At 35.5% G+C, this 22,870-nt stretch overlaps 1 protein-coding gene across 2 annotated transcripts in view; it reads right to left on the bottom strand.

Moving 5' to 3' along the window:
• TBC1D32 (TBC1 domain family member 32) overlaps nt 1–22,870 on the bottom strand; it is a 193,200-nt gene that overhangs the window by 58,907 nt on the left and 111,423 nt on the right. For both annotated transcript variants that reach the window (XM_039251523.1, XM_039251522.1), the window contains exons 24-26: nt 15,242–15,364; nt 13,913–14,021; nt 13,106–13,199 (exon numbers count right to left, since the gene is read on the bottom strand). In XM_039251523.1, coding sequence (XP_039107454.1) covers nt 13,106–13,199; nt 13,913–14,021; nt 15,242–15,364 — 326 coding nt within the window. The remainder of the gene's footprint in view (nt 1–13,105; nt 13,200–13,912; nt 14,022–15,241; nt 15,365–22,870) is intronic.

The raw sequence follows: 22,870 nt of genomic DNA on the forward strand, positions 1-22,870 counted from the left end.
TTTTCTCATATATGAATAATGCTATTTAAAAATACCCAATTAAATATGTCTGAAGAATCGGACTATAAAAATTTTAACATTATGTGGTGTATTCCATTAAAGGGAATGATTATCACCATGGAACTTACTCTTTTATACAGTATTTGAAAGAATGTTTTGCCAGGCATACAATCAATTTCCCATCAGATAAGTTAAAATGCAGCAGAGGAAGCAGTAAAGATACTGAAGCTACAAAAAGATTAAATTTGAAGTAATCACAGAATAAAGGCTGTGTATTTTTTTGAATATTGTTTTCAATTGTGGAAAAAAGGAATGCCAACAACGTATACCTTTTATGTGCTATAAAACCATAAACTACCACTTTGTAAATGAAAAAGTAACTATAATAAAGGTGTCTACTTCCTGAATGATATGTACAGAAGTCTGGTTCAAAGAACTTTCTAACTGCAAAGCTGCTGATGCCCTAAAAAATAAGTCAGACCAGAGATTATTCTAGGTATGAGAAAAATTTCTAAATTTACTTCAGATTAGCCTGAAAGGAACTCCCAATGTCCACTGACAAAGATTTAGAAGATAGAGTCTGATGCTGGAAAAAATAAAAGGAGAAAAAATTCAATGTTAATTCATCCACTTAATAGACATTTATTATTGTCTACTACCTAAGGCAGACAGCATTTTTGTCTCATAGAAGTTACATCATAGGGAGCAATGAACAAAATACATAACTCAAAGTAAGGTATAGTGTTGTTAGAGAAATCCACACAGGGACGCAGAGAGATATAAGGGAAGAAGTATATTTTAGAGATAACTTCTCTGAAGAAGTAACATCCAGACTAAGCATAAAAGGTTTAGAAGGACTACCTGTGTGAAGAGGAGTCAATACTCCACGAAAAGGGAACATCAAGAGCAAAGGCCCAGAGGCGCCTGGGTGGCTCAGTAGGTTGAGCATCTGACTTCAGCTTGGGTCATGATCTCGCGGTTCATGGGTTCGAGCCCCGCATAGGGCTCTGTGCTGACAGCTAGCTCAGAGCCTGGAGCCTGTTTCGGATTCTGTGCCTCCCTCTCTCTCTCTGTTCCTCCCCTGCTCATGCTGTCTCTATCTCTCTCTCAAAAATAAAAATAAAATATTAAAAAAAAAAAGAGCAAAGGCCCAGAAGTATACACTTAATGTAGTCTAAGATGTGCAGGAAGTTCTCAAACCATTCATCTGATAAGGAATTTATATTTAAAAAATATAAATTACAACTCAATAAAAAGACAAATAATTAAAAATTAGGCAAACGATGTAAATAGTCAATTCTCCAAGGAATATCAGTATTCAGGGAAATGCAAATCAATATCACAAAGAAATAGCACTTCACATCCAGTAGGATGGCCAGATCACAAAACATGAGGAGGAGGAGGAGGAGGAGGAGGAGGAGGAGGAGAAATGAGAACTCTCATAACACTGTTGATGAAAGGCTAAAATGGCACAGCTTCTTTAGAGAACAGTGAAGGTTCCTCAACCTATTAAATATAGAATTACAATAAAACTCAGCAATTCAATTTCTAGGTTTATATTCTAGACAAAAAAAATCTATGTTCATGCAGAAACTGGTACATGAATGTTTTCAGCAGCATTATTTATAATAGCCAAAAGAGGGAAACAGGGAAGCCTGGGTGGCTCAGTAGGTTGAGCATCACTTGATTTCAGCTCAGGTCATGATTTCAGGGTCATGGGATTGAACCCCAAGTCAGACTCCATGGTGAGCAGGGAGCCTGCTCTGAATTCTCATTCTCTCTCTCTCTCTCTCCCTCCATCCCTTCCTCCCACTTGTTCCTCCCCACTGCTTGCACATGCTCTCTAGAAAAAACAAAAACTAAAAAAATTAAAACAAATTTTTGAAAAGGTGGAAACAATCCAAGTATCTATCACCAGATAAATATATAAACAAATTGTGGTATATCCACATAATGGAATATTAATCATAAAAAGGAACGAAATACTTATCCATGCTACAACATGAAAGAACCTTCTAGATGAACTTATAAACACTATGCTAAGGGAAGAAGCCAGTCACATAATACCCCATGCTACACTATTCCATTCATATAAAAAGTCCAAACTAAGAAATCTCTAGAGACATAAAGGAGATTAGTGATTGCTTAGGGCCGGGTGAGGGAAGTGAGGGAAGAGAGAGTACTGGGTTTCTTTTTGAGACGGTGAAAACGTTCTAAAGTTGTCTGTGGTGATGGTTGTCCATATCTACTAATATACTAAAAACTACTGAACAGTACGCTTTAAATGGGTGAATTGTGTAGTATGTTAATTACATTTCAATAAAGCTGTTTTTAACAAAACAAGACCCACATGCTTATGTAGAGTATGTAGGACAATTACTATATAGAGAAAGGCCATGAGATGACTGAAAGAGCAATGGAAAGGGAAGAATGAAAAAGTGACACATTTGTTTATACAGCTGACTTACAGTAGTTGATACTCTGTTTACTTAGAAAGCCCAAAGAAGTTCAACTTTGTATTTTGGATTATTTTTGTTCTGTTTTGTTTTATTTTAAGGAAGGGCCTCTGGAGGGATATATGGGTTATGAATGATTATGGAGGACTTCCTAGAAGCACTCAAGTTCACTTGAATTAGGAGTTACTAATATATTTGACGTTTTCAGTGAGTAGCCATCCAAATTTATAAGATCAAAGAGAAACAATCAATGCCATGTGGCCCTACTGTCAGTGGCTCTGTAAGTCAGTGCTGCACTTCTACTACTGTGGTGGTCCTGTCAGGAGTATTAGAAACATCAAGCAATAACACACACACAAACTTATTCTCTACTTGAAGATACCAGCCCCAGCTGAGTGAATATAGATCCAAATGTTAAGACAGGTATTCTATACAGTAAGATATACAGAATACAGATATAGTCTAGATTTCTGATTATTTTATAATTTGGTCTGGATAAACACTATAAAAGTAATTTAAAAATGAAATGAATACAGGATGCTAGAAAGAGAAGATAGCAAATTCCTCACATTCAGATGTCTAATGCTTCCAATAACCAGAGTATTTTATCCAGTCCCTCAAACCATTTCTATTTCTCAGTTTGAAAGTACTGATTTGCTTTTCTTTAGAGAAAGAAGTCTCATCCTGAACACACCAAAATGGAATGTAGTAGAGAAAACTGGCCAACGAGGGGTATAATAATAAATCGTAGGAGATCTAAGTTTAGCTTAAAAAAAAATGTTTTATTTTATGATCTGTTTCACATGGAAAGGACACTATGAGTCAATCTACAGTCTCCTGGCATACTAACCACTACCAGCTTTTAACCACAGTACAACTCTCCTTTCTTTCACTTCCCCTCAAATTTTTTTTTTAATTATTATTATTATTTTTTATTTGAATTCAACTTAGTTAACAGAGTATAGTACTGGTTTCAGGAGTAGAACCTAGGGATTCATCACTTACTTAATACCCAGTGCTCATCCCAATAAATGCCCTCCTTAATGACCATCACACATTTGGCCCACCTCCCACCTACTTCCCCACCAGCAACACTCAGTACTTGTTTCTCTGTATTTAGGAGTCTCTTAAGGTTTGTCTCCCTCTGTTTTTTCTTATTTTTCCTTTCCTTTCCCTACGATTATCTGTTGTGTTTCTCAAATTCCACGTAAGTGAAATTCTATATATTTGTCTTTCTCTGACTTATTTCACTTAGCATAAAACATGCTAGTTCCATCCATGTTGTTGTGAATGGCAAGACTTCATTCTTTTTGATCGCCAAGTAACATTCTGGTGTGTGTGTGTGTGTGTGTGTGTGTGTGTGTGTGTGTGTGTATATACACACACACCTCATTTTTATCCATTCATCAGTGGATGGACATTTGGGCTCTTTACATAATTCGGCTATTGTTGATAGTGCTAAAATAAACACTGGGGTGCATACGCCCCTTTGAATCAGCAATTTTGTATCCTTTAGGTAAATACCTAAATTGCTGGGTCATAGGGTAGTTCTAATTTTAATTTTTTGAGGAACCTCCATTCTGTTCTCCAGTTTGCATTCCCACCAATAGTGCAAAAGTATTCCCTTTCTTTACATCCTTGCCAACATCTATTGTTTCCTGGATTGTTCATTTTAACTATTCTGACAGGTGCAAGGTGGTATCTCATGGTGGTTTTGATGTGTATTTCTCTGGTGATAAGTGATGTTGAGCATCTTTTCATGTGTCTGTTAGGCATCTGGATGTTTCCTTAGGAAACATGTCTATTCATGTCTTCTGCCCATATCTTCATTAGATTATTTGTTTTTTGGGTGTTGAGTTTGATAAGGTCTTTGTAGGTTTTGGATTACTAAATCCTGATATCTGATATATCATTTTATATTCTCCTATTCTGTGCGTTGCCTTTTCGTTTTGGTTTCCTTTGCTGTGCAGAAGCTTTTTATATTGATGAGGTCCCAACATTTTGTTTTTCCTTTTGTTTCCTTACCTCCAGACACATGCCTAGTAAGAAGTTGCTGCAACCTAAGTCAAAGAGGTTGTTGTCCGTATTCTTCTGTAGGATTTTGATAGTTTCCTGTCTTACAGTTAGCTCTTTCATCCACTTTGAATTTACTTTTGTGTATAGTGTAAGAAAGTGGTCTGTTTCATTCTTCTTCATGTCGCTATCCAGTTTTCCCAGCACAATTTGCTGAAGAAACTATCTTTTTCCATTGGATACTCTTTACTACTTTGTCAAAGATTAGTTGGTCATACATTTGTGGGTCCATTTCTGAGTGCTCTATCCAAGTTCATCAGGGATAACAGACTATAATTCTCCTTTTTGGTGGGGTCTTTGTCTGGTTTTGGTATCAAGGTAATGCTGGCTTCACAGAATGAGCCTGGAAGATTTCCTTCCATTTCTATTTTTTTGGAACAATTTGAGAAGAATAGGTATTATTTATCTTCTTTAAATATCTGATAGATTTCCCCTGGAAAGCCATCTGGCCCAGGACTCTTTGTTTGGAGATTTTTATAACTAAATCAATTTCTTTGCTAGTTATGGGCCTGTTCACATTTTCTATTTCTTCCTATTTGAGTTTTGGTAGTGTGTTAGTGTCTAGGAATTTGTCCATTTCATCCAGATTGTCCAATGTATTGGCATATAAGTTTTCACAGTATTCTCTAATAACTATTTCTGTGGTGTTGATTGTAATCGCTCTTCTTTCATTCATGATTTTATCTATTTGGGTCATCTCTCTTTTCTTTTTGGTAAGTCTGGCCAGGGGGTTATCAATTTTGTTTATTCCTTCAAAATACCAGCTTTTAGTTTCATTGATATGTTCTGGGTTTTGTTTGTATATTGTTTATTTCTGCCCTAATCTTTAGTGTTTCCCTTCTGCTACTGACTTTGGGCTTCATTTGCCACTCCTTTTCTAGCTCCTTTACATGTAAGGTTAGCTTGTTTACTTAGGACCTTTCTTCTTTCTTGAGATAGGCCTGAACTGCAATGTACTTTCCTCTTATGACTGCCTTTGCTATATCCCAATGGGTTTGGACTGTCATGTTTTCATTTTCTTCTATGTATTTTTTCTTTCTTCTTTAATTTCCTGGTTGACCCGTTCATTCTTTAGTAGTATGTTCTTTAATCTCTATGTATTTGAAAACTTTCCAAATTTTTTTCATGTGGTTGATTTCCAGTTTCATAGTGTTGTGATATGAAAATATGCAAGGTATGATCTCGATTTTTTTGTACCTGTTGAGGGGTGATTTGTGACCCAGTATGTGATCTATTCTGGAGAATATTCTATGTACACTCAAGAAGAATGTGTATTCTGCTACTTTAGGATGAAATGTTCTGAATATATCTGTTAAGTCCATCCAGTCCAGTGTGTCATTCAAAGCTACTGTTTCCCTGTTGATTTTCTGCTTAGATGATCTGTCCATTGTTGTAAGTGGGTGTTGAAGTTCTCTACTATTATGGTCTTATCATCAAGGAGTTTGTGTTTGTGATTAATTGATTTATATATTTCAATGCTTCAAATTGAAAGCATAAATATATACGATTGTTAGATCTTGATGGATAGACCCCTTAATTATATGATAATGCTCTTCTTCATCTCTTGTTAATCTTTAAAATCTAGTTTGTCTGATATATATTTGGCTACTCCAGCTTTCTTTTGACATCTTTTAGCATGATTGATGGTTCTCCATCCACTCACTTTCAACACAGGGATCTAAAATGAGTCTTTTGTAGACACCATACAGATCGATCTTGTTTTCTCTCTTTTGATATCCTATGTCTTTTGACTGAATCAGTTAGTCCATTTATATTCAGAGTGATTATTGAGATATGAATTTAGTGCCATTGTATTACCTGTAGAGTTGGTGTCTCTTGTGGTGCTCTCTGTTCCTCTGTAGTCTTAGTTGCTTTTTTTTTTTTCTGTACTCAGAGTGTCCCGCTAAAAATTTCTTGTAAGGGCTAATTTAGTGGTCACAAATTCCTTTAGCTTTTGTTTGTCTGTGAAATCTTTCTCTCTCCTATTTTGAATGACAGCCTTGCTGGATAAAGAATTCTTGGCTACACATTTTTCCCATTCAGCATATTAAATATTTCCTGCCACTCCCTTCTGGCCTGCCACATTTCAGTGGACAGGTCTTCTGCTAAACTTATGTATCTACCCTTGTAGGTTAAGGACCATTTGTCCCTAACTGCTTTCAGAATTCCTTTTTATCTTTGTATTTTGCAAGTCTCACTATATGTCGTGGTGTTGACCTGTTTTTGTTGCTTGCGGAGAGTTCTCTGTGCCTCTTGGACTTGAATGCTTGTTTCATTCCCCAGATTAGGGAAGTTCTCAGCTATAAATTGTTCAAATAAACCTTCTGCCCCCTTTTCCCCCCACTCTTCTTGTTCTAGGGCTCTTATGATATGAATAGTGTTTTGTTTTATGGAATCACTAAGTTCTCTAAGTTTCGCCTCATGATCTAGTAATTTTCTCTCCCTCTTTTTTCAGCTTCACTATTTTCCATAATTTTATCTTCTAGATCACCTATTCTCTCCTCTCTTTTCAATCCTCATTGCCACTGTATCCAGTCAGTACTGCATCTCAGTTATAGCATTGTTTATTTCAGCACGACTAGTTTTTAGGTGGTCTCTGCAGCAAGGGTTTCTCTGGTGGCTTCTATGCTTTTTTCAGGCCCCGCTATTAGTCTTATGACTGTTGTTCTAAATTCTTGTTCAAATATATTGATTATATCTGTTTTGCGCAAGTCCCTGGTTTTGATTTCTTCATGAACCTTCTTTTGGGGAGAGTTCTTCTATCTTATCATTTTGGCTAAGTTTCTGTTGTTTGTCTGTTTTAAAAACTTGGTATGTTTCTTGCACCCGAGAGTGCTGCTATACTAAAAAGGGGTCATACACTGTCTAGGACCTGGCACTTCAGGAAGTGTTTTTGGTATATGCTGTGTACACTCTGCTATTGTGTTTTGGCTGCTCTTTCCCACTGGACAGTCCTCTGCAGAACTCCTCCTTGCCTGCAGTGAGGTGTGTTTAGACCTTTAACTAGGTGTGCTTTAATCTGTTTGTTGAAGTAAGCCTAGAATAAAGGAGTGAGGGAAGAAGCCTGATCCCAAAAGAGAGAAAAGGTAACAACAACAAAAACAGAAACCAAACAGAATATCAAAAAACTCTAAGTCTGATTCCAAAGAAAAGGGAAAAAAAGAAGAAAAAGAAAGAAAAGAATAAAAAAGCCTGATCCCAAACAAAGAAAAAGGAAATGAGAAAAATAATCAATCAATTAGCCTGATTACAAAAGAAAAAAAGAAGAAAGGAAAAAAAAAAAGTTAAAAAAAAAAGATGAAGCCTGGTTCTATTTCCACTAGAATTGCAGGTATTGTTTTCAATTGTTCGATTTTCAGTGCACTTGGTGCATGGGGGGTGCTGGCAGTGCTGGTCTTCTGAAGGAGAGGCCTGCTAGGTTGGCTCAGAGTCAGTCTTGCCCCAGGAAATGAGCAGTTGCCAGGCACTGGCTGGGGAGGGTCAGGGGAGGCAGGGAGCAAGGCTTGGTGTGAATAGATCCCAGCTCCACTCTGAAGTCCCACCATGTCGATGTTGGGGGGAAAATGGCATCACCCCAATCTTTCTTCCCTGGACTAGAGATCCTACTCACCCCTACAGTTCAGGCAGCCTTCACGGAATAGTGAGGGCAGTCAGTTTACCCTGCACCATAACTCTCCTGTGTTTTTTCTTTGGTGTGTGGCTAGGATTCAAAACCCAGAGTCTTAAAGGACCTGGCACCATGCAGATCTGCACTCCCTCCTCTGGAGTAGAACCTGTCTACATTGTGTGAAGTCCTCTCTCCCTGAAAAATAGTTCCATGGCTACACAGTGCTCAGAATTTATGGTGTAGTACCACTAAAAGCAGCAAAGGTTATATTCCCTCTAGGTGAGCCTCTTTCCCCTGCCAATGAAAGGCCTTTGGCTGGTGCCTTCAGGGTCTTTTGTCTTTGGGGAGATGATATACTCTTTTCCAAAAACACTCCAGGAAGGGGAATGTTCTCTCCCAATGCACCTTAGAGATCCCTACACTACACTATGCACTCCAGGGCCAGCTCCCCCTTCCCCAGGACCACCTGTCACTGCTCCTCTTGAAAGTCATGCACTGTCAAAACCTCAGAGTCTGAGCTCCAAACACACTTAGAGGAAAAAAAAGAAGGGAATGTTTATGTCTGTAAGATTATTCACATATGTTCACACATATGTGGTATATACATGCATGCACATGTGTGTACATATATCATGTGCGTGCTTATATATATAATACACATATACATACATAGATAATATCAATCACTAGCTTTTAAAGGGCTTTTACATTTTAGTATTATGACCCTAAAAATATGCACAAAGAAAAATAACTGAACCAGATGATGTCTAAAATTCTTATTTACAGATGAAGATAAATTATCTAATAGCTAACACTAATGCCAATGAGCTAACAAGAGGCAATTTAACAGATGAGAAGATGCTAACTGTAGCAAGGAGGATAAATCTAGAAGCTGGGAGACAAATGAGTGGATGTCACCATGTGCACACAACCGAAGTGATTTTTTTCCCCACAACAAAGAAATGCTATCCCAAACTTCTGTAGTGTAAATGACAACTAAAATAACACCTAGCAGAATAAATGAATCATTACTTCTAAATCAAAAAAGCAAAGTGGAAAATATAAGAACTCATGCCTTCAAAATAGCTATGTTTTTAAGTATTATTACAAGCTTAAACATAATATATTTAAAATTGTACACTGTTTACTTTATTGAACTGTATTTGACCAGAAACAATCCTTTCAATTTAGCTTTATACCTGTCAGAAATGCATTGGGCTCCATTTTTCTCATTGAGTTCACAGAGATATCCCTGTGATAAACATCCTACGCTATCCACTGGTCCCTAGATCATTCTCTCCTGCTTAACAAAAACCAGGATCACTGTTATTAGGAGAAAGTATTAGTTACTGCCATTAATAATGAATAGAATAATATCTTAGTCAAACACTTGTATCTTAGGGATAAACAGAAAGACAACAGGGGCTGCTGTCCAATATGGTGGGGAATACAGGATTAAAGAGGTTTGAAATGGTACTACACTAAAACAGAGTACTGACAGGAATGAAGTCACAAATGTGCTGGGCCTTATTAGTTATGGGGAAGCCATTGGAGGGTTTCATTTAGAGGAGTAATGTAATGCAATCCATATTTCAACAGCATTACTCTGGTCACTGTATTGAGAACACACTGAATACTTAGCAGATTACTGCACTGAGACAAGTGAGAAATGAGGGTTGTACTGCATGAGTGAAAGTGATTTCAGAAATGCAGAGTCAAGAGCACTTGCTGACAGATTAGATATGGGTATGAAGACAAAAAGAAGTCAAAGAATGCCTTAAAATTTACTGCCTACAGAATTAGAAGCACAAATTTGCCATTTCTGAAATGAGTAAGAAAGCCAAAGGAACAGATTTTGAGGGAATATCAGAAGTTTATCTCGGACTTGTTAGGTTTGATATGATTATTACCTTTCCCAGCAGAGGCGTCTAGTAGGGAGTTACATATGAATGAAGAGTTCAGGGAAGAGCTAGGGGTTAAAGATATAATCTGATAGCCATCAGCATATTGGACAGTATTTTATTCATGAGATGAGATCTTAACCAAAAGTGAGTATAGCTAGAAAAACAGGCAACTAAAAACTGAGCCCTGGGGCATTCCTAAGTTTAGACGTTGGAGAGAAGTGAAAGATGAAAAAAAAAAAGGACACAAGAGAATCTGCCAGAAATATAGGAGGAAAATCCAATCATGGGTTTTCTGGAAGCCAAATAAAGAATTTCAAAAGAAAGAGAGGGAGCGAATATGTTGAGTAACAATGACAGGTCTCATAGGATGAAGACTGATCTATACAGTAAAATTAACCATGGTGGAATGGTAAGGGTAAAAGCCTGGTTAGCTTTGTGGGTTCAAGTGGGTTCAAGAGAGAATGAAAAGAGTTACTGGAATAACGAGATTAGACAACTCCTTCCAAGAAATTTGCAGTGAAAAGGCAGAAATGGAAAAGTGTGTTCAAAAGAAAATATTTTAAATATGGAAGAATTAACAGCATGCTTGTTAGCTCATGAAAAATCTACATTGGAGAGCCAACCCCAACACCCAAAAAACACAGCAATAAAGGAAAAGGGAGAACTGTTAGAAACAGTATCTTTGAGAAGAGGATGGAATGCAGTGCAAGCAATGGGGAACTTGGCCTTTGTAAGCAAACTGGCAGTTTATTCATAGTCCTAGAAAACCTAAATTGACATAGATGCAGCTAAGTGAGTTGATGTATATCAGGAGCACAAGGAAGCTTTTTTCTATTTCTATTTCCTCAGAAACCTAAAAAACAAAATTATCATCTGACAGGATGGATGAGGGTGAGGTGAGGAAGTTTTGATGAGAGAGAAGATTTTAAAATGGTCATCCAGGAGAGTAAAGACCTGGATAGACACAGTGTATGATGGCCTGGCAGTATGATGGGCCCGCCTACAGTTAATAACCATCTGCAGTTATCTTTTGGGCTAGAAAGAGATTCTATCATGACTCCCTTTTCTAAATCAATCATGAGAGAAGAGCAGGGATCAAATTTTATTCCTCTGAGCACCAATTCGTAGAAATTGATGATATATCTTTTCAGGAAGTGTCCATTTAATCCTTTTTTTTTTTTTTTAAATTCCTGTCTGCCTTGTTCCGTTTAAAAAGATAAGGCAATCTGTTTTTAGGTTTTAAAGTTTATTTATTTTGAGAGAGAGAGGGAGAGTGTGTACATGCAGGAGACAGAGAATCCCGACCAGCTCTGCACTGCTAGCCCACAGCCCAACAGAGGCTCAAACCCACAAACTGTGAGATCATGACCTGATCTGAAACCAAGAGTCAGATGCTCAACCAACTGAGCCACCCCGGTGCCCAATAAGGCATATATTTTAAATCAAACTATTTTGAAGGACCAAATTATCAAATATGACAGTCACATAATAAACTTATGACTGGATTTACTGCTCCAAAAATTAATATTTGTTTCCAAGTGAAACTTAGCAAGGATAACAATGCTTTATCGTAACAAGGAAAAAAAAAAACTGGGAAAGGGTTGAGGCACCAAGAATGGATCATGTAGATCATCTTATCTCCAAGGCCTAGTGAAGCCCCTGATAGTTAGCACTTGAGAAAAATGTTAAATAAAGGAATGAAGGGCAAATAAGTGATGAAAAAGACTGAAAGTACAATAGGAAAGTACGATTGAGAAAGGTTTGGGTTCATTGAAAGATGGGACTCAGTGGGAAAAATGTTCAAAAAATGATACCATCTGAAGGGTTTCCTCCTGAAAACTACTTCATATCACTCACAATCTCTGAAAGCAATAGATTAAGTTGCACAAACGAGAGGAAAACAAAGGCAGAATTTTGAAAGTGCATTATAAACACAAATATTAAAAACTATAAAAAAGCTCCCTCATGTTCTTTCTCTTTCCCTAACTTCTCAGTAGATAGAAAAGAAAACACACACACACAAACACACACACACACACACACACACACACATCAATTCTGTCTCTATCCGATTGTGAGATATATAATGTAGATCTCAAACACTGGATAGAGACAAAAACAAGGCATATGAATTAATGGCTTCTATAATGGTTTTAAAGCACATAAATGCAGGGAAAAATAAAAAGCACATGAAGTCTCACACAGAAACATTTTTTCAAAAATCACTCCATAAAATCTTAACCTAGGTTAAATTAATTGATACATAATGCTATTTTTTTCCAATGCAACGTTAATGGTATTAAACGTGATAACACTGATATAAGCTTTAACATCTCAAATTAATGAACAGTTTGATCATACAGCCTTATAACTCATCTTAGAATTCTCTAGTCTAATACTGTTTGAATTTTCATTGCTCTCCCCATAAGCTCTTGAGCTACACTGGCCTTATGGTTGAAATTGGCTTACCAGCTGTCCTCTCGTGTCTCTTGCCCTCATATTCCAAATCCCATGCACCCTTTAAACTACTGCTTGTATTACTCCCCAAACACCTATTTCAAGTCTTGCTTTAAACACTAATTTTCTCTAGAAGGGTGTCTGGCATATCTGTTATCCTAGAAGGCTACACATTTATTTATTTAGTTCCTATCATACTATACTACCACACAATTGTCTAATTACTTGAATGCATTCTCTAAAACTTCATGAATTCATAAACTTTTATTAAATTTATAGATTTTATATTATATTTATATTTCAAGTCTTGAGGACACAGAATGGCACAGAGATACGAAAAAATATTGCTCTGCTGAATAAAGTTCTATGTATCCAAAATTCATCAAAAGCCATAATTCTTTTTTTTAACTAAAAATGGTTCTGATAAAAATTCAGTATCATACAAATAATTTAGTAAGAAATTTACTAAGAAATAGGTATAAATGGATCCATATACACAAGCTGAATGAAAAACAGTTATTAATTTCCTATAATAATACATTATTTTTTTTCAAATTATAACCTCAAAAATACTAAAATAATGTGGTATTTAATCGTAATTATTGTACCTTGTTTTAGATCAGCATTTTTTGTAACTTCTGACAGATAGCAGTTTGGTAAAGGATGTGATGAAAACATTGGCCAAGGATATGGATCATCACCCTAAAAAAGAAGACAGATGACTTTAGGAAGTAATATAAAATACTGAATTTTAAGGCTTTTTGAAATATTAATTTAAACTAGTTTTTGTTTCATAGATACTAGAGTTGGTGCATAATTAATCAAAAGGTATTTGCTAATTACAACTCAATTCTCCAAAGGATATTAACTAAAATGAAATGCAATAGAAACGACATTTATATAAGCACTAAAGACAAACATATAGTAACTTGTTTTAGCAACTAGGACTGATAATGATGCCTTTAGTATATTTTTTTCCATGAAAGGAAAATTATAACCTTCAAAATAAATCTGTATTTCCTATACTGAAATAAAAAACAAACACAGAAAACAAAACTCTATTTTGTGTTGCCAATCATTTCTGTCTTCTCTTTTCCAGACTGACAAAGCAAAAATATACTTAATTAAAAAGAAACCAACTTTAAGAGAAAGCCAAAGTCTATGAATACTGATGGAAGGAGAGGTACTCAATATTTCTTATTAAATACAAAACATATATTCATCTAATAAAAATTAGGTATCATGAAAAAGACCTTGAACATAATATCCCAGAGGAAAATGACAATTTTTTAATGAAACAACATAACCTAGTGCTAATGATGACCCCTTGTCATGAAGAATACTATTTTCATTTCAAAGTGTTTATTTGTATCCTAAAGGTTTTCTAGTAAAAAAATCCTCTTTATCCCACTCACCTTCTGCAGTACCCTTGGAGGCAAAATTCGTTCCATGGGCCCACCAATAAAATTTATTCTAACAAGAACATGGTTTCTCTCTATTGATAAGCCATCAATTATAAAATCCCTGGGGGAAAAAAAAATACCAGTTTTGTTCTCTTAATGAAATAAGATTTACTTCTAACGTTAAACTAGTGGAATATAAAAAAAATTTCTATAGAAAAGTCTGGAAAATGGATTATTAACAATGTATCACTTAAAAAGCATAAATTCACTTTATCTTATGCCTTTCTTTGTCATAAAGCAAAATATTGATGGAGATATAACTGATATAATGAAATAAATTATATTAATAAAGTATTTTCTTGTCAAATGTTACAGCATTAAAAGAAAAGGAATTAAGGTCTACATTATTTCCATGATTTTATCACAGTTTTAGTTAGGGTCCCCTTAAGTTCCTAACCCAGTACCTTAAACTCAAAATCTAAATGTTGCTTTTAAGCAGATTCCATACTTCCTGCAGCTGTTAATATCATCCTTCTCTATCAAATCTAGAGAATCCAGTAATGTGCTTAGTCTTCCATAATTTTCTAAAACCCAGATAGAATGGAAGCACACTTTTTTTTTTTTTTTAATTACAGATATGAAGGGTGCCTGGGTGGCTCAGTCAGTTAAGCAGTTGACTCTAGGTCTTGATTCGAGTCATGATCTCACAGTTTGTGAGTTTGAGCCCCACATTGGGTATTGCTGATAGTGCAGAGCCTCCTTGGGATTCTCTCTCACCTTCTCTCCCCATCCCTCCCACATTCTCTCTCTCTCTCAAAATGAATAAATTAAAATAATTAATTAATTAATTCACAGATATGAAAACAATGCCAGCTATTGAATGTGTATTCAATAAATGTCAGCCAAATTGAGGTAATGACAAATATAATAGAAAAAATTCATCAAGATATTACCATAACCTCATTTTGCAATAACCAGAATTTATCACTATGAATTAACATAATTCAGAAATGGGGTAAACAGTAATTCTAAAAACGACACGAAATCAAACATTTTGTTTACTGGGTCATCTTACACATACAAACTGAGTTTAAAGGTGATACAACTTCATAGAACCATTAATAAAGTTAGTTCAAGCCATCGAACATCTATCACTGTCTTTCTAATGATATTTCTGTTTGAATTGCTTTTTACTCTTACTTAAATCTATTGAATTCAGGCAGTGGAAAAACATGAAACTATATATACAAAATTACATCTTAACAGAGCATCTATAAAGAAAACTATTGTTAATACCATGTCTTAACAGGGTTTGGAGGCGGGGGTGTTGTTTGTTTTTACCTGTGGCTTTCAGAGTTCTCTAAGATATTTTCTTCTTGAGCATTTAGTAACATTTGAGATACTTGATACTGAGCCTCTAATAGGAGAAGAGTGTCTAGATCACAGCATACCACACTTAATAACCTTTATAAGAAGGAACAATAAAAGCAGATTTTATCAAATAGATCTTACAAGTTTAGAAACTTTCATGGTATCTCAAAGTAATATCTACACATGTGAATACAAATTTTACAAGAAAGATCACACAGTTACATCAAAAACATCTGTAATCATCTTGATTAGTAATAGACTTCAAAAGTTTTTCTCACTGGATTATTCTTTAAAGACCATAGGCAATTTCTAGTTTAGTTTTTTCAAATTATCTAAATTTAGGAATAAGTTCTCTCTACTAACTTAAAAAGTAGATAGGGTGCATTAGTGAATCCATAAAACTACAAATTTTATTTTTTTCAGCAACTAATTACATAAGGAATGACATAATCATTTTGCTGCCAGGAAATGTTCATTAGGGTGAAGTGTCAGTCTCTAACTTTACAATTGTCCGATAAAGCCGAGAACACCAAATCATACTATCTCTAAACACAAATGATTTCCACTTATCTCTCAACACTGCTAAAAGAGGGACAAGTGGAAATCATGTGGTTCCTACTGTGAGACTAAAGGATGTACACTGCACAATCTATGAAATATTCTTGCTGAGAAAACTGAATGAACCTGAAACTAACCAACAATTATTACACTGTCAGTTTACAGAAAATACAAAAATCAGAGAACTGTTAAAAGATGACCACAAGAAGGAAACAGTCAACCAAATCCAGAATTCAGAGAATCTCACACAGTATTATATATTATTTCTTCAGGGAAAAAAAAGGGATAATTTATAAATTTTTTTAAATGTTTTATTTATTTCTAGGAGAGAGAGAGAGAGAGAGAGAGAGAGACAGCGCGAGCAGGGGAGGGTCAGAGAGAGAGGGAGTCACAGACTGAAACAGGCTCCAGGCTCTGAGCTGGCAGTCAGCACAGAGCCAGACGCGGGGCTCGAACCCACGAACCGCGAGATCACGACCTAAGCGAAAGTCGGACGCTTAACCGAGGAAGCCACCCAGGCGCAAAAGAGATAATTTATAAATTAAAAGCAAAATATCAAGCAAATGTGAAGACTTTGTTCTGATTGTGATTCAAGCAAAAACTGTAAAGTGCATTTTGATTCTCATGGGAAAATATGAGTTAGGTACTAGATGAGATCAGGGAAATGGTGCTGATTGTGTCAGATGTGACAGTGACAAAGCAGTAATGCCTTTTGTTTCTTTAAATATAAATAGGTCTTACATGTTAGAGATACATACTAAATTGTTCATTGGTAAAATGGCATATCTGGATTTTGCTTTAAAGTACTTTAAGAAAAGGGGCACCTGGATGGCTCAGTCCAGTCAGTTAAGCATCTGCCTTCACCTCAGGTCATGATGTGCTGACAGCTCAGATCCTGAAGCCTGCTTCAGATTCTGTCTCCCTTTCTCTTCAGATTCTGTCTCCCTTTCTCTCTGCCTCTACCTGGCTTGTTCTCTGTCTCAGTCTCTCAAAAACAAATACACATTAAAAGATTTTAAAGTACTGAAGAAAGGGGTGCCTGGGTGGCTCAGTTGGTTAAGTAACCAACTTCGGCTTAGGTCATGACCTAATGGTTACTCGGTTACAGCTCCGCGACTGGGCTCTGTGCTGAGAGCTCAGAGCCTGGAGCCTGCTTTGGATTCTCTGTCTCCCTCTCTCTCTATTCCTTCCCTGCTCGTGCTCTCTGTCTCTCAAAAATAAACAAACATTAAAAAAAAAATCAAGTACTGAAGAAAAACATGTGTATGGGAATGGGAGAGAAATAAAATAAGACTGGAAAATAATGATAATTGATAAAGATGAATAATGGGCACATGGAACTCTCATTGTATTATTGTTCATTCTACTTTCTACAGTTTTAAAAATTCTATGATAAAGAAAAAAGTACTTAAAAAGGATAATGTGAAGGCAATACCAGGTGGCTATGGTAGATTGAGTGGTTAGGGACAATTTATCTGAAAGGTGGCATTTGAGGTCATCCAAGAAGAAACCTTCTAATTACACATTTCTCAATTTATCTTGGAGATATTTTCAAACATGAGCATTAAGCCATACTTCTGAGAACACTTACTACAGAGTCGTGGTCATAAATGCAAATAAAAATCTTTAAGCGTTCATTTAGAACATGAAGTTTAAATGTTTGGAGTAGATTTTATGGCGGTATACCATGCAGGTATTAGAACAAAGCAGCTATATATGTTTAGCTAGAGAATTATTCCCAAGATATGTTAAGTGGGAAAGGAGAGGCAGAAAGCATTGTAAACACTGGTACATTTGAATAACAACAGAAAAGCATCTGAATACCACTTAGAGAAATGGTCCACATTTAGTTTCTAAAACTACAAACATTTTTTACTTGATAAAATGCAATGAAACCAAAACAAAAGCCTTTTCAGAGTTCTGCTTTGAAGATTATAGTGTTAAACTGGCATTTCCCTTTTCTTATTCTAGGAATGACTTCAGGGATTGAGGGGAGAAAGAAAAGAGCTTAACATCAAAATTTTAGCCACAAAATGGTTTAAAGGGCAGTCAAGAGCAGGCAAAATTGAATAAATAACTGCTAAGGGAGAGAAGAAAAAACATCATTCCTGACCATGACATGAAAAACACAGCAAAAATAATCCCCTCCCACACACAAACAAAAGAATAAATTCTCAAGTAAAAACAAATTTCTCCTAATTGAGGCAACAGTGGAAAAGGAATACACAAGACAGCAGCAGGAGGAGTATCCCTAGTCTTATGTTTCTTAGTAGTCGAAGAAGGAAGGTAGAACAAGGAGGAAGACAAGTCAATGTTAATTACTGGTTACAGAGATAATTATTAATAACAAAACTACCTCCATAGTAAGATGGGTGAAGCAGCACAAAAAAGGGACAAACACACACACACACACACACACACAAACACACACACACACACACAAAACATAGGCCTAGCTAACTGGAAACATGACTTTGCTTTCTCATCCACATAAGCCTCCTACAAAGGCTGATAACAAAATAATTCATATCTCTCCAAAAAGAAATACTATGAGATATACACAAAGGTGTTCCAAGAAAGAAGAGGAAAATAACAGGATGAACAGATGACAAATAAAAATACACACACACACACACACACACACACACACACACACACACAGAGGCATTTAATGCCACTAGGCATTAAACACTTGAAAACTATGACCAAATAATTTTCCATGAATTAAGTTGTATAAATGTATCAGAATGCACTGTAGAACTTATACAATGTTATGTCAATTATATCTCAATTTTAAAATGTTACAGGTCAATTATCTCTTAATAAAAAAAAAGTTTAATAAAAGCAGTGGTCTCCAATAAAGTCTGGACAAATTAGAGCTGTATAAGCCCAGGAAAGAAACCGCAAAAAACAAAAAACGAAACCAAAAAAACAAACAAACAAACAAAAAACCTCAAAATGAAACAAAACAAAAAAAAAAACAAAAAATCTCCACAGATTTTTAAATACAAACTAGCAAAGCTAAGAAAAAAAACAGAAGAATAAAACAGTTACAAAAATTAAAGCACAACTGGAAACAAACAAACAAACAAACAAAAAAACCCCACAAGGTATAGAAGACTTAACAAGAGTATGGAAAATATAACAGAAATAAAGAGTTTGAATTACCAATTTCTTGATGAGAAAAGAGAACCTGGAAAACACACCTTTAAAGATATTAGTCAACAGATTCTTTCTGAGAGAAAAGAAGCCGTGAATCTAAGTATACAAAGTACAAAACATGTCCCAGGATAAACTGAACCAGAGGACTCAACATGGAGACAGAGCCTAGTAAAGCTATTAAATTTAAAGAGAAAGAGCCATTGGGGTATCCAGGAAAAAAGATCAAGTCACTATAAGAGGGCATGTGGATGTGGGGGTGTAGGGGTGTGGGGGTGTTTTGTGTGGATTCAACTGGTCCCAGACTCTCCATAGCAACATTCAATACCAGCAAAAAAATGGAACAACAGTACGAAGAGGTGTTACATCAGAACACATTACAAAAATGTAGAAATTTTAAAAGTGCAGTAACGACATGTGAATTAGAAAAAGAAAATCCAGATACAGACTCAATTATGCAGAGAAATTTATAATTATATCAAGAGAAGATGGAATTTCCTGATGGACTGAATATGTGGAGCAGAAGAGAGAGAGATGTCAAGGATGACTCTAGATATTTTGTTAGAAAAATAGGAAGGATCAGCTAAGTTATATGGCTTTAAGTTATGAAGGTGTAGGGTGACATAGAGACCTTTATGCTTTCTTTAGACTACTGATCAGTGAATAAGAAATGAAACTGACCCTCAATGTCCTTTAGTTTATGTTTGGAAGAAGGAGCCCATAGGATCTGGACGTACAATGAAATGATCCAAGGTGAACTGAAGCAACTCTGAAAGCAAATATATGCCAGACAGAATTCTCAGTACAAAATTAGTAAATAGAAACTTTAACAAGTGATGTATCCTTTTTAAGATCTTACAAGTACTAGGAATAATGTAAAGCTTAGCAAATTTGGCCCAGCAATAAATAAAAAGAATAGCATACTGTGACCAAGTACAGTTCATTCCAGGAAGAAAAGGATGTTAATATTAAAACATCTCCTGATGTAATTCATAACATCAATATGAAAAGTACCATATAACCAGATGCTAAAAGCTACTTAAGATTCAACATCCACTCTCTATTCCCTGCCTCCAAAAAATTCTAAGTAAATTAAAGAAAGGTTACATCTTTAATTTGATTTAAAAAAAACAGATTTATCTCAGTGCAAGAGCTAAAAGCATAAACAGGAAATGCATTCCCATTAAGGTCATAAGGAAGGCAAAATTGCTTATTATTACTTAACAGTGTTCTAGTAGTTAAAGCCAAATGTAAAAAACCAAACAAACAAAAACAATAAAAAAGATGAGGAAAAAAATCTGAAAGGAGATAATAGTGTTCATTATTAGAAGACAATAAAACTGTTTATTTGGAAACCACTCCTCCATGACACAAAATTCAATTTACTTAATTTTAAGAAACACTGGTTGAATACCTAAGTTCCAACTAGCTGTCTGAAGTGCCCAAGATACATCACTGAACACAAGTGCACAAAAATCCCAGTCCTTATGGAATGCAAAATGCTAGATAAGAGGAAGATAATACACAAAATAAAAATTTAAACAAAACACAGCATGGATATAACTAAAACAGGTAAGTGAATAAAGAGATTTAATAAGGGGGTGATAGGGATGGATAACTATATGCAACTTTAAACAAGGTGTTTAGGAAAGACCTCACCAAGAAAGGGAAACACTTTACTAAAGACCTGTAAGAAATGAGGAAGCAAGCCATGAAGCTATCTGGGGAAAAATTGTTCCAGGCAAAACATACAGCTTGAGCAAAGGACCTAAGGTGAGAGCACGTGTGGCATGGTTAAAGAACGAGGTGGCCGATATAGCTGAAGTGGAATAAACAAGAGAAAAGTATTAGGAGATGAGGTCAAAGTAATACTAGGGGTCTAGATCATACAGGACTCTGTAAGGCGATTGTAAAAGCTCCACATTCACATTTTTCTTTGAGAACAGTGGAGTAAGGTTTCATCCTGATAAGAGAAACCTTGTGAGTAAAGAATTGACATGATCTGATTTGTGTTTTAATGGCATCACTCTGGCTGCTGTGTACAAAATAAGTTGAAATTAGGCAGGGCCAGAGATATACAAGTTTTAAAAGGCTATAGCAATAATTTAGATGAGATAGTGGCTTAAGACAGGATTTTATCAGTAAAGAATCTATTGATCAGAAGAATGGCTCTGTGGTGAACAGATTCTTAGAGTGGCCCCCACGACCCCCACCCTCCTGGTACTCATGCTCTGGAGTGATCTCCTTGAATGTAGGCAGGACCAGTGACTGACCTCTAATCAGAGGTGTTAAAGGTGAGAGAATAAATGTGATTCTATGATTATATTATGTAAGACTCTATGCCCTTCTTGTTGGAGTCTCTCTCCTCTGCTGGCTTTGAAGAAGCAAGCAGCCATGCTGGGGAAAACCATGTACCACCATGTAGCCTCCAGGAGTTGAGGACAATCTTTGAATGACAACCTGCAGAAGCCTCTAGCCTCTAGGCAGCAAGAAAACAAGATCATAGGTCCTAAAACCATGAGAAACTAAATTCCACCAACAATCTGTGTGAGTTTGGAAACAAAATATTCCCTAATTGAGCTTCACATGAGACCACAGACCCAGTTGATGCCATGATTGTGAGATTGTGGACAGAGGACCCAGCTAGGTATCCCAGCATCTAGACAGAAACCGTGATAATAAACGTGTGTTGTTTCAAGCCACAGAGTTTGTGGTAATACATGATAGACAAATAGAAAAAAAATCCAAGGTTTGTATCTAACCAATTAAAAGTATGATGCACCATTTGGCTGATGTATCAACAACAACTAGGAACAAGAGGACTCCCTCTCTCTCTGCCCTTCACTCACTGTGCTCTCTCCTTCTCAAAAAAAAAAAAGGAAAAAAATTATGTGTGTATGTATATGAGATATATGAATATGAGAATTACGTAGAGTGACCAGTAACAAAAAAATAATAATTTACATATAACTTACCAGTAATAACCAATTAAAATATTACCATGGAAAAAGAAATTGTATCAACAAAGTAGAACATAAAAGATACTAACAAGAAACGCACAGGACCTACATAGGCAGAGAGCTAAAGAACATAAAAAAATTTCACTAGACACAGCACCTATCTAGATTACAATATTAAATACTATAAAGATGTGTATTCAAATCAGTTATGAAGTTAGTTTAAAAGTAAATTATGTAATCATTTAATAAAAATTCAAGCTTTTTGTAAGAGTTCAACAAAATACCTCCACTAATAACCTAAAATTTTTTTAACAGAATAATGAAATGAATGGATAATTGGTAAATAAATAAAATCTCACAGACTCTTTATTAGATGCTTACCATCTTCTAAATTTGGGAGACATATAACATATTTAGTCTCATAATAATTCTGTAAGGAAGTTTATCACTGACTCCATTTCACATATGAGAAAGCAAAAGCATAGAGAGGTTAAAAGTCTTGCCTAAGATCACTCTGGCAATGTGGTTCCAGAGTCCATGTTCTTAACCACAGATTGATACTGTCACATACTATAGTACAAACTAGGGAACATAATATTAGGCTACAGATATTAAATTCACAGATATAGAAGACCTCTTTGGTAAAAAAAAAACAACAAAAACACATTTTAATGAGAGTAATTAAAGAACACTTAAACTAAATAGAGATATATACCATGTTGACAGATTGGAAAACTCAATATTATAAAGATGTCAATTAACTCACTATTGATCTATAGATTCACTCCAATGATAATTAAAATCATAATGGGCTGGTTTGTGTGACAGACTAACAATAAAATTTATACGGAAAGAAAATAAAACTGAAAGTAGCCAAGATATTTTTGAAAAAGAATAAAGTAGAAAGATGTGCTCTATCAAT

Source organism: Hyaena hyaena, unplaced genomic scaffold, assembly GCF_003009895.1.
Source record: "Hyaena hyaena isolate Hyena2069 unplaced genomic scaffold, ASM300989v1 scaffold_393, whole genome shotgun sequence".
NCBI classification, from domain to species: Eukaryota; Metazoa; Chordata; class Mammalia; order Carnivora; family Hyaenidae; genus Hyaena; species Hyaena hyaena.